This window comes from Erythrolamprus reginae, chromosome 2 (genome assembly GCF_031021105.1).
Source record: "Erythrolamprus reginae isolate rEryReg1 chromosome 2, rEryReg1.hap1, whole genome shotgun sequence".
In the NCBI taxonomy this organism is placed as follows: Eukaryota; Metazoa; Chordata; class Lepidosauria; order Squamata; family Dipsadidae; genus Erythrolamprus; species Erythrolamprus reginae.
Genome location: NC_091951.1, coordinates 80,419,962 through 80,430,546, shown reverse-complemented (window position 1 = coordinate 80,430,546; position 10,585 = coordinate 80,419,962). Strand labels below are relative to the sequence as shown.

General features: G+C 52.4%; 1 protein-coding gene across 3 annotated transcripts in view; it reads left to right on the top strand.

Moving 5' to 3' along the window:
• Window positions 1–944: 944 nt before the first annotated feature.
• Window positions 945–10,585, top strand: part of CCDC66 (coiled-coil domain containing 66) — a 50,071-nt gene continuing 40,430 nt past the window's right edge. For 2 of the 3 annotated variants that reach the window (XM_070738491.1, XM_070738490.1), the window contains exon 1: window positions 945–1,193. In XM_070738491.1, the coding sequence (XP_070594592.1) occupies window positions 1,183–1,193 (11 nt within the window). In that variant the 5' untranslated portion in view covers window positions 945–1,182. The remainder of the gene's footprint in view (window positions 1,194–10,585) is intronic. The other variant, XM_070738493.1, reaches the window with a different exon arrangement.

Here is a 10,585-nt window from a genome sequence, read left to right as displayed (position 1 = left end):
CCTGTCATATAATACATGTGGGTATATGCATAATTTTGAATTTATTTATTTTGTCATGTTTATTTAGTGTATTGTGGAGGTGGAGACTCTTTGAGAGCTGTATGCAATGAAATTTCATTTTAATGTATGCCGATTAGTGTACATTCAAATGAACAATAATGTTATTCTAAAGGGGCTTGGGATTCTATATACAGTACCTGTCTTTGATACGATAACGCTTGAAAATCTGAAAAGAAATGGGCCAAAATTGGTGTGAGGGAGAAACCAGCTAAATAAAATTGAAGTTGGAAAATGGGCCCAATCCAGCCAGACCCAGCGGGGTTGGGGCCGATCCTAAAACAATATGCCCAACAGTCCCTAACGGAAAGTCGATTGTCCAGCAGTTTGGAACGTTGCTGATTTCTCCACCCTAAGGCTGCACTTCCTCCTTTCCAGTCATGTGACCAAACATAGAACAATCATTAAGAGACTGGAAACAATTGCAGAACAATTCCAGAATCCGTTCTCTGAATCTCTTCTGTATTTGTTCCAACACCTTAGTAGTCAGTTCTTCCGTCGTTGTTTTAAACGCATGATTTAAACTCCATGCATGCCCCACAGCCAAACCAAAGAAATCAAATTTATCTAGGGGTGGTCCAAGATAGCCTTTCTCCTGCCTGGATGTTTCCTGATTTGTGGGCTTCAACTGCCAGAAATGGCTAGCTGGGGAGTCCTGGGAATTGAAGTCCACGCGTTTTAAAGATGCTAAGATGTGAGAAACATGGTTCTGAAGCAACCTTGACGCCTTTAGAAAGGAAAAAAACGGGAAGGCTCGGTGCTTCTTTTGCCCCTCACTTGGGAAGAGCGTGCCCGGGAAGCATTTCTTAACGGCCCTTCCGCCCGCCAAGAGTCAGCGAGCCAGAAACGAAGCGCTGCTCCCGGGACTGCAACTCCCACAATGCTTCGCAGGCGGCGGAGCGCGACCCGATAACCGAGAGCGGAGCTCATTGGTGAAAGAATCGGGGCAGCCGCAGGCCTATCAGCTCGTCTTTCATTGTGCGGTGGCAGCAACCGACATACACATTGAGCCGAGAGCCGCCCGAAGGGGGGAGGCGAGGAGGTGTTCGTGCACCTCTTGCTGCTGCTACTAACTGTCTGCCGCCCGGCCGCCCTTGCACTCTTCCGCGGAGCAGAGACGCAGCCATGAATCTGGGGTAAGGAAGCGAAGCCCCGCGGCACTGCCACGTTCTTGGGCAACCTCGTCCTTACGAGAGAGAGCTTGGCGGCAGGAGGAGGAGGAGGCGAAATCCTCTGCCCTCCAGCCGGAGCGCGGCTCCCAGGCAGCCGCCGAGAGCGTCCCTCTTTTTGAAGCCTGGGGTGGCTTTTTTTTCCCTTCTCCAGGTGTGGCGAGAGCTGCTCCTACCTAGCTCTGCCCGTCCATTTCGCGTGGCAAGTGTCCGGGGCTCGGGTGGTTTTTGTGTTTTTGTTTTTAATCAGCCTTGCAAAAACAACGCCCTGCGTAGTGATGTTGAGGCTTGGCTTAGGTAGGAATGCCGGCTGCCCCAGTCCACGCCAGGAGCTGGACAGCTTCAGTTGCAGCTTTTTCCTCCCTCTAGGTTGTCCCAAAGGTGCTTTATCTTTTTTTCCTTTTTTTAAAAAAGTTTTTTTTCTTTTTCTCCATAATTTCCATGTATGCATCAATGCATACATACTTTAAGAATGTATCAGTAATGTAGACATAAATATGTAGTTTTACAAATCAACTAACAAGTACATAATTTTAAGTAATTTATTTGATGTTGAATTGAGGCAAAGGATAGAATGAAAGTAAAAGCTATATGAAATGAGTACAAATAATGTTTTAATATAATTAAATAAGATATGAATTGTATTAACCTAAGCAAAAATACCACGTATACTTAGGACGTATAAGATGATTATATACTCTCAATCTGCTGTAGAGGATAATGGTCAACAGCATTGTTGATATTAATGTTGAATGTCTTTGCTATAAACACTTATGCATATATATGCATCAAATCCCAGTAAGGATATGGCTAGCTGATGAGGCCAGAACAAGGCCAAAATAGCACTATCCTAGTCTCCCTTAATTTTAAAAATTCAGCAAAAACATGTGATACATATGTATGTATGTATGTACGTATACAAAATGTATTTGTAATTTTTGTGTTTGTATGTTTGGCTATTTGCCTTTTTTCTTTTTATGTATATATTTAATAAAGACTTTTTTAAAAAAAAGAATATATCAATAGTATATACATTTTCAAATCAATCAGAATTTAGTAACCTATTTTTACACCTAGTCTTGCTGTTACTAATCAGTGTTTTTCTTTTGCTTCACACTTTTTCCAAAAGGCAACTGGACTTTCTGGGTTTTCTTTGAAGACATTTTGCTTCTCACCCAAGAAGCTTATTCAGCTCTGACTGGATGGTGGGGGAAGGAAGGATTGGAAGCAGCACAATGTCTTCCAAGAAAAACCAGAAAGTCCAGTTGCTTCTTGGGGAAAAAAGCACCATTTGGGACACCCTGGATGGCTGAGACTCTCCACAGATGTTTCTCTAGGTTGTGTTCAAGCTTCAAGAGCCGTGACGTTTTTGATAACGGTCAGATATTTGGAAGTAAATCTTATTGAGTACTGATGAGAGCCCTACAATCTAGAATTCATGGATTTTGTTTTTTTATTATCAACCCTGTGAACTCAGTTTGTCATTCTTTTTATTAGGGAAACAAAAACACTCAAAAGGCAAATTACATTCCAAGGAAGATAATTGTTCTGTTTAACAACAACAATAAATATTAGTGCCAGGAAAGAGGAATTTACACAGAAAAGGGCTAAATAAATAAATTAGGTTCAGTAGGCTCAGGAAGAGATGTTAGCAGGAATCTGATGAATGTGGAGAACATGACAGGTCTGGCTGTGAGCAATTGCAGCCAGCAAATTGCATCACATGCAACAAATCTCTTACTGGATGTGGGATAGCTTCCACATGGACCCTCCTAGTTACTATGTTGGTAGCTGGTAGTTGGTAGCTACCAACTACCAACATATTATTTTTAAAAATGATAAAACTTTTCTATTGTTTATATGAACAATATTAATAGTTGCAAAATGATATTATCTAGAGCTCTTGTGCATGAATGAGGCAGGTCATTATTCTGTAATACACTTGTGTGCAAACATGAAAGCAGAAGAGTTTTGTAGACATTTTCCAAGGAACAGAGAAGGTCATTCTGATGTGTGACTTACTAGCTTCAACATCACATTTGTCTCTTCAATCTTGATAAGGAACTTTCCTCTAATTTGATTACTGGATAAGTACTTTATTAGATTAGGACCCGGCAGATGACATATCTTTATAACTTAAAGTATGATTATTGTTCAAATATAGTCTATGTAAGTTTGTGATTAAAGGCTGTGGCTCCCTTCCTTGCAGAAAATAATTATTTGGAGCACGTGATTATTTGGTTATTGATTGCTTTAGATTTCCCAGCACAATTCAGGTCATGATTAACTGTGATCCATTTGTGACTCAACAGATGTGCAAAAATGGATATCCAATCTATTATTCATAGCCACTATTAGCAGCTCATTTCTGTTTCACCCCTATGTTTCTCTGCATGAGAAAGTTGTTATTTGAAACAGTTATGAGGTTCTATAATAATTTCTTCTTTTTCTTCTACTTCTTCCTCTCCTCCTCCTCCTCCTTTTCCTTCTCTCCTTCCTGTTCCTCCTCCTCCTCCCTCATCAGACATTGGCAATCATATTGGTGATCCTATTTTTATGAACAGCCTCCCGAAAATGAGCTGCTGAGTTTTGTCCAAATCAGTTCCTTAGATATTGAAGCCATGATGTTTCTCTTCTTCCTGGACATTGTTTGCCTTCAATCTTTCCTTGGAGGATTAAATGAAGTGTGCTATATTTTTCTGGTTGTTGCATCACATGTCCAAAATATTCTAACTTTTGCTTTTTAATCGTTTTGATGATTTCCCTTGGCTTTCCCAGGCGACTTACTACCTCCTCATTTCTGATTTTGTCAACCCAACTTATACGTAACAGCCGCCTGTAAAACTACATTTCAAATGCTTTTAGTTTCTTCAATGGGCTTTCTGTCAGAGACCAACTCTACTCTGTAGAGCAGGGCAGAAAAGATGTAGCGTTGGACAAGCATGATTTTCAGTCTTAGGCTTATGGTGTGACTACAGAAGATATACAGATGACCTTCAGTCATAATGTTTTCTGCAGATTTACAATTATATGCAGAGGCTTTGTTCTGAGAAAGAAAAGATAAGAGGTGGCTATGTTTACACATCATGCAAAGCTAGGAAGTTGCAGCTGCACTTTGTTAAACAAACAAAGCTAGGTTTTAATACAATATGTAAACCCAGCTACAAATTCCACGGTGAACCATGGAGACCAAATGCGCTATGTAGAGAGCTTCATTGTTGCTTCTTTTCCAAACCAGTCAAACTAAAAGTTCTGAAATCAGTTGTGAATAAAAGTACAGTGATCCCTCGAGTTTCGCGAGGGTTCCGTTCCAAGACCCCTCGCGAAACTCGATTTTTCGCGATATAGCGGTGCGGAAGTAAAAACACCATCTGCGCATGTGCGGCCATTTTTTCATGGCCGCACATGCGCAGATGGTGAAGTTTGCGTGTGGGCGGTGTGGAAGACCAAGGGAAGGTTACTTCAGCCGCCCAACAGCTGATCTGCTCGGTAGCGCGGCAGCAGCGAGGAGCCGAAGATGGGGTTTCCCCTTTGCCTGGGCAACGGGGAAACCTCATCTTCGGCTCCTCGCTGCTGCCGCGCTACCGAGCAGATCAGCTGTTGGGCAGCCGAAGGAACGTTCCCTGGGTCTTCCCCGCCGCCTCGGATCCTCGCTGATGCCCGCCCGCCGTTTGCCGCTCGCCCCGTTCGGCGGCCGCACATCCCGTTCGCCCGCCGCTCGCCCCGTTCGCCCGCCGCTCGCCCCGTTCGCCCGCCGCTCCCCTCGTTCTCCCCCCATTCCCCTCGTTCGCCCGCCGCTCCCCTCGTTCGCCCCCCACTCCCCTCGTTCGCCCGCCGCTCGCCTCGTTCGCCCGCCGCTATCGAACTTGCTATCGAGCCTGCTAATGAAATCCAACCCGCAGCGGCCCTTTCCCTCTCCAGGCTGCGGGAGGGGTCCGGAGAACAATGCCTGGCGCCGCGCTCCCGGCTGGGCTTTTTTCCCCCATTTCCCCTCGGGTGGAATTTCAGACCCTCCGCCGGTTGGATTTCATTAGCAGGCTCGATAGCAAGTTCTTCCTCCCTTTAGAAAGCCCCGCAGCCTCCTCCGCCCGGCGAGGCCGCCAGCGAGGACCCGCAAAGCCGCCGCCGCCGCAGCGAGGCCAAGCCGCCCGCTCCCACGGCACGGGCTCCCAACACAGCGCCGCTCAGCCCGCCCTCGGCGATGCCTCCGCGGATCTGCAAACCCAGCCGAGCGATGCCTCTGGTCTGGGCGAAGGCAGTGGGCAGTCCCCGCCGCAGCAGTCCCCGCGGGCACCGCGCGCCAAGGGCCGGCCAGGCCGCCGGCCAACAAAGGGGCTCCCTCGCCTCCCTCGGGCAGGTTTACAAAGGCAGCGCGGCAACTTGGAGCCCGGCACGCCCCGCAGCCCTCGCCTCGCCCGCCCCCGCCTGGCCGGCGCTCCGGCTACCCCCGGCTGAGGAAGAACCGAGTAGCCCCCGCCCTCCCCCGCCTGGCTCCCTTCAGCCCCCCGGGGCCAAGCGGGCGGGGGGCGGGCGGGACTTCGCCTGTCTCCGCCGCCAGCATCGCCCCTCCGGCGGGCCGGCCTCCCCCGCCCGCCTCTGCTGCAGCCGCCGCCGCCTCCCCGACTGGCACAAAAGGGCCCCGCCCGCCCCGCCCCGAACCTTACCTTGCGAGTTTTTGGCTGCGGGGGGAGAAGTAGGATTTTCCTAACTCCCTCCCCCTGCAGCCAAAAACTCAAAGCCTGTATCCTGCCGCCCGGTTTACCCAGGACACGAGCGGCGAAGTGACTTGGAGGAATGGAAAGTCCAAACCGCCCGGTTTCAGTGGGGTTTCCCCGTTGCCCAGGGATTCCTTCGCCCGAACGGAGGTGGCTGTGGTGTGTTCAGGAATCCCTGGGCAACGGGGAAACCCCACTGAAACCGGGCGGGTTAAGCCTCCTTCGGCGACTGCGGAACTGCTTGCTGTCAACTTTGCACTGGGCAAAGAACTCTTCACCTCCCGCCAGGCACGGACGAAAGGCGTGGAAGTCTATTGTAGCAGCTGCTACAGCGGAGACATTTGGGGGGGGGGGGAGGCAGGAGGCAGGAGATCCGGCCCTTCACTTGCCCTCCCAGCAAAAGGCAAAGCCGCGCAGCTCCCCAGCCGCCAAAGGAGGCTTAACCCCACCCCTCTGTCCCACTCATCGCCCGTGGTCGGCATAACCTCCTCCTGCCTATCCCCGCTTTTCTGCCGGCCACGGGCGATGGGTGGGACAGAGGGGTGGGGTTAAGCCTCCTTTGGCGGCTGGGGAGCTGCGCGGCTTTGCCTTTTGCTGGGAGGGCAAGTGAAGGGCCAGATCTCCTGCCTCCTGCCTCCCCCCCAAAATGTCTCCGCTGTAGCAGCTGCTACAATAGACTTCCACGCCTTTCGTCCGTGCCTGGCGGGAGGTGAAGAGTTCTTTGCCCAGTGCAAAGTTGACAGCAAGCAGTTCCGCAGTCGCCGAAGGAGGCTTAACCCGCCCGGTTTCAGTGGGGTTTCCCCGTTGCCCAGGGATTCTTTCGCCCGAACGGAGGTGGCTGTGGTGTGTTCAGGAATCCCTGGGCAACGGGGAAACCCCACTGAAACCGGGCGGGTTAAGCCTCCTTCGGCGACTGCGGAACTGCTTGCTGTCAACTTTGCACTGGGCAAAGAACTCTTCACCTCCCGCCAGGCACGGACGAAAGGCGTGGAAGTCTATTGTAGCAGCTGCTACAGCGGAGACATTGGGGGGGGGAGGCAGGAGGCAGGAGATCTGGCCCTTCACTTGCCCTCCCAGCAAAAGGCAAAGCCGCGCAGCTCCCCAGCCGCCAAAGGAGGCTTTACCCCACCCCTCTGTCCCACTCATCGCCCGTGGTCGGCATAACCTCCTCCTGCCTATCCCCGCTTTTCTGCCGGCCACGGGCGATGGGTGGGACAGAGGGGTGGGGTTAAGCCTCCTTTGGCGGCTGGGGAGCTGCGCGGCTTTGCCTTTTGCTGGGAGGGCAAGTGAAGGGCCAGATCTCCTGCCTCCTGCCTCCCCCCCAAAATGTCTCCGCTGTAGCAGCTGCTACAATAGACTTCCACGCCTTTCGTCCGTGCCTGGCGGGAGGTGAAGAGTTCTTTGCCCAGTGCAAAGTTGACAGCAAGCAGTTCCGCAGTCGCCGAAGGAGGCTTAACCCGCCCGGTTTCAGTGGGGTTTCCCCGTTGCCCAGGGATTCCTTCGCCCGAACGGAGGTGGCTGTGGTGTGTTCAGGAATCCCTGGGCAACGGGGAAACCCCACTGAAACCGGGCGGGTTAAGCCTCCTTCGGCGACTGCGGAACTGCTTGCTGTCAACTTTGCACTGGGCAAAGAACTCTTCACCTCCCGCCAGGCACGGACGAAAGGCGTGGAAGTCTATTGTAGCAGCTGCTACAGCGGAGACATTGGGGGGGGGAGGCAGGAGGCAGGAGATCTGGCCCTTCACTTGCCCTCCCAGCAAAAGGCAAAGCCGCGCAGCTCCCCAGCCGCCAAAGGAGGCTTTACCCCACCCCTCTGTCCCACTCATCGCCCGTGGTCGGCATAACCTCCTCCTGCCTATCCCCGCTTTTCTGCCGGCCACGGGCGATGGGTGGGACAGAGGGGTGGGGTTAAGCCTCCTTTGGCGGCTGGGGAGCTGCGCGGCTTTGCCTTTTGCTGGGAGGGCAAGTGAAGGGCCAGATCTCCTGCCTCCTGCCTCCCCCCCAAAATGTCTCCGCTGTAGCAGCTGCTACAATAGACTTCCACGCCTTTCGTCCGTGCCTGGCGGGAGGTGAAGAGTTCTTTGCCCAGTGCAAAGTTGACAGCAAGCAGTTCCGCAGTCGCCGAAGGAGGCTTAACCCGCCCGGTTTCAGTGGGGTTTCCCCGTTGCCCAGGGATTCCTTCGCCCGAACGGAGGTGGCTGTGGTGTGTTCAGGAATCCCTGGGCAACGGGGAAACCCCACTGAAACCGGGCGGGTTAAGCCTCCTTCGGCGACTGCGGAACTGCTTGCTGTCAACTTTGCACTGGGCAAAGAACTCTTCACCTCCCGCCAGGCACGGACGAAAGGCGTGGAAGTCTATTGTAGCAGCTGCTACAGCGGAGACATTGGGGGGGGGAGGCAGGAGGCAGGAGATCTGGCCCTTCACTTGCCCTCCCAGCAAAAGGCAAAGCCGCGCAGCTCCCCAGCCGCCAAAGGAGGCTTTACCCCACCCCTCTGTCCCACTCATCGCCCGTGGTCGGCATAACCTCCTCCTGCCTATCCCCGCTTTTCTGCCGGCCACGGGCGATGGGTGGGACAGAGGGGTGGGGTTAAGCCTCCTTTGGCGGCTGGGGAGCTGCGCGGCTTTGCCTTTTGCTGGGAGGGCAAGTGAAGGGCCAGATCTCCTGCCTCCTGCCTCCCCCCCAAAATGTCTCCGCTGTAGCAGCTGCTACAATAGACTTCCACGCCTTTCGTCCGTGCCTGGCGGGAGGTGAAGAGTTCTTTGCCCAGTGCAAAGTTGACAGCAAGCAGTTCCGCAGTCGCCGAAGGAGGCTTAACCCGCCCGGTTTCAGTGGGGTTTCCCCGTTGCCCAGGGATTCCTTCGCCCGAACGGAGGTGGCTGTGGTGTGTTCAGGAATCCCTGGGCAACGGGGAAACCCCACTGAAACTGCAGAGCCGAAGGGTGGCCTTTTTGTCTGGGAGGGAAGATGACGCGCGGGCGGCACAGGGGGGGGGGAGGCAAAGCTCTGCGGCTCCAGCCACTTTCAGCCAAGCCTCCCCGGCCACGCAGCCAGGGAAGCCGAGCCGGGCGTGGCGGCGGCGGCGCTGCTGCTCCGGTCGCCCGATCGTCTCCTGCCTCCCGCGCCGATGTTCCACGCCCGGCTCGGCTTCCCTGGCTGCTTGGCGGGGGGGGGAGGCTTGGCCGAAAGGGGCTGTACCCGCAGAGCTTTGCCTCCCACCCCTCGCCCCTGTGCTGCCGGCGCGTCATCTTCCCTCCCAGACTCCCCCGGCAAAGTGACGTGGAGGAATGGAAAGCTGAAACCGGGCGGTTTGAGTTTCCCATTCCTTCAAGTCACTTCGCCGCTGCTCTCCTGGCTAAACTGTGTGGCAGGAGACAGGCTTTGAGTTTTTGGCTGGGGGGGAGAAGTAGAACCTTCCTAACTCCCCCCCCCCACCAGCCAGAAGGAGCGGCGAAGTGACGTGGAGGAATGGAAAGCTGAAACTGGGCGGTTTGAGTTTCCCATTCCTCCAAGTCACTTTGCCGCTCCTCTCCTGGCTAAACCGGCGGCAGGAGACAGGGTTGGGGGGGGGTACTGGGAAGCCCCCCAGGCCGACTGCCACCTTTTCAAACAGCCGCGCCCTTCCCAGCTGAGTCCTGAAGCCAAGCGCCAAAGGCGAACTTCTGCGCTTGGCTTCAGGACTCAGCTGGGAAGCGGCACGGGTGTTTTAAAAGGTCTCCCCCGGCATGGGGGGCTTCCTAGCACCCCCCCAAACCCGGGTTGGGGGTTCGGGGGGTGCTAGGAAGCCCCCCATGCCGGCGGGAAGACCCAGGGAAGGTTCCTTTGGCCGCCTAGCAGCTGATCTGCCCGGCGGTAATGCAAACTCCACCATCTACGCATGCGTGCAGATGGTGGTGTTACTTCCGGGTAGAAAACTCGCGATATAGCGTTTCGCGAAACTCGAGATCGCGAAACTCGAGGGATCACTGTATTGCGGAACTTATGCTTTCTCCACTCCTGTGTGGAAGAATTTTTTTTTTAATTCTTCAGAGAGGGGCGGCATAGAAATCCAATTAATTAATTAATTAAAAGCTGATACAGTCCAGAAGTAAACATATATAGCATAGATGATGATTTTCCTGCTTCTCTTTCCATGAGGCCTAGAAACACATAAGCTTAAGGATCCAGGTTTTATGCTTTTTTCACTCACCCCTATGAAATGGCTTTTGGAAAGCTTGGTTCTTTTTTAGCTTCCGTGAACTTTTAAGACTAAATTTGCAGGTGGCATAATCCCCATAGTTAGCAATCTGTTTTTTGATAATAGAATGGTTACAACAATTTTTAGATTATCCACTTTAGATTAGTGGATAATCAGGGTTTATTACTGATTATTTTAGCATTCTTTGTTGACATTTTAGTTATAGGCAAAGGTAAAGGTTCCCCTCGCACATACATGCTAGTTGTTCCCAACTCTAGGGGGGGTGCTCATCTCCATTTCAAAGCCAAAGAACTGCTACCTGATGGGGTTCCGTGGTCATTTGGCCAGCATAACTAAGTGCCAAAGGCGGGTGGAAAGCTGTTACCTTCCCACCAAGATGGTCCCTATTTTGCTTTCGAACTGCTAGTTAGCCAAACCTGGGGAAAGTAAGAGGAATTCACTCTGTTA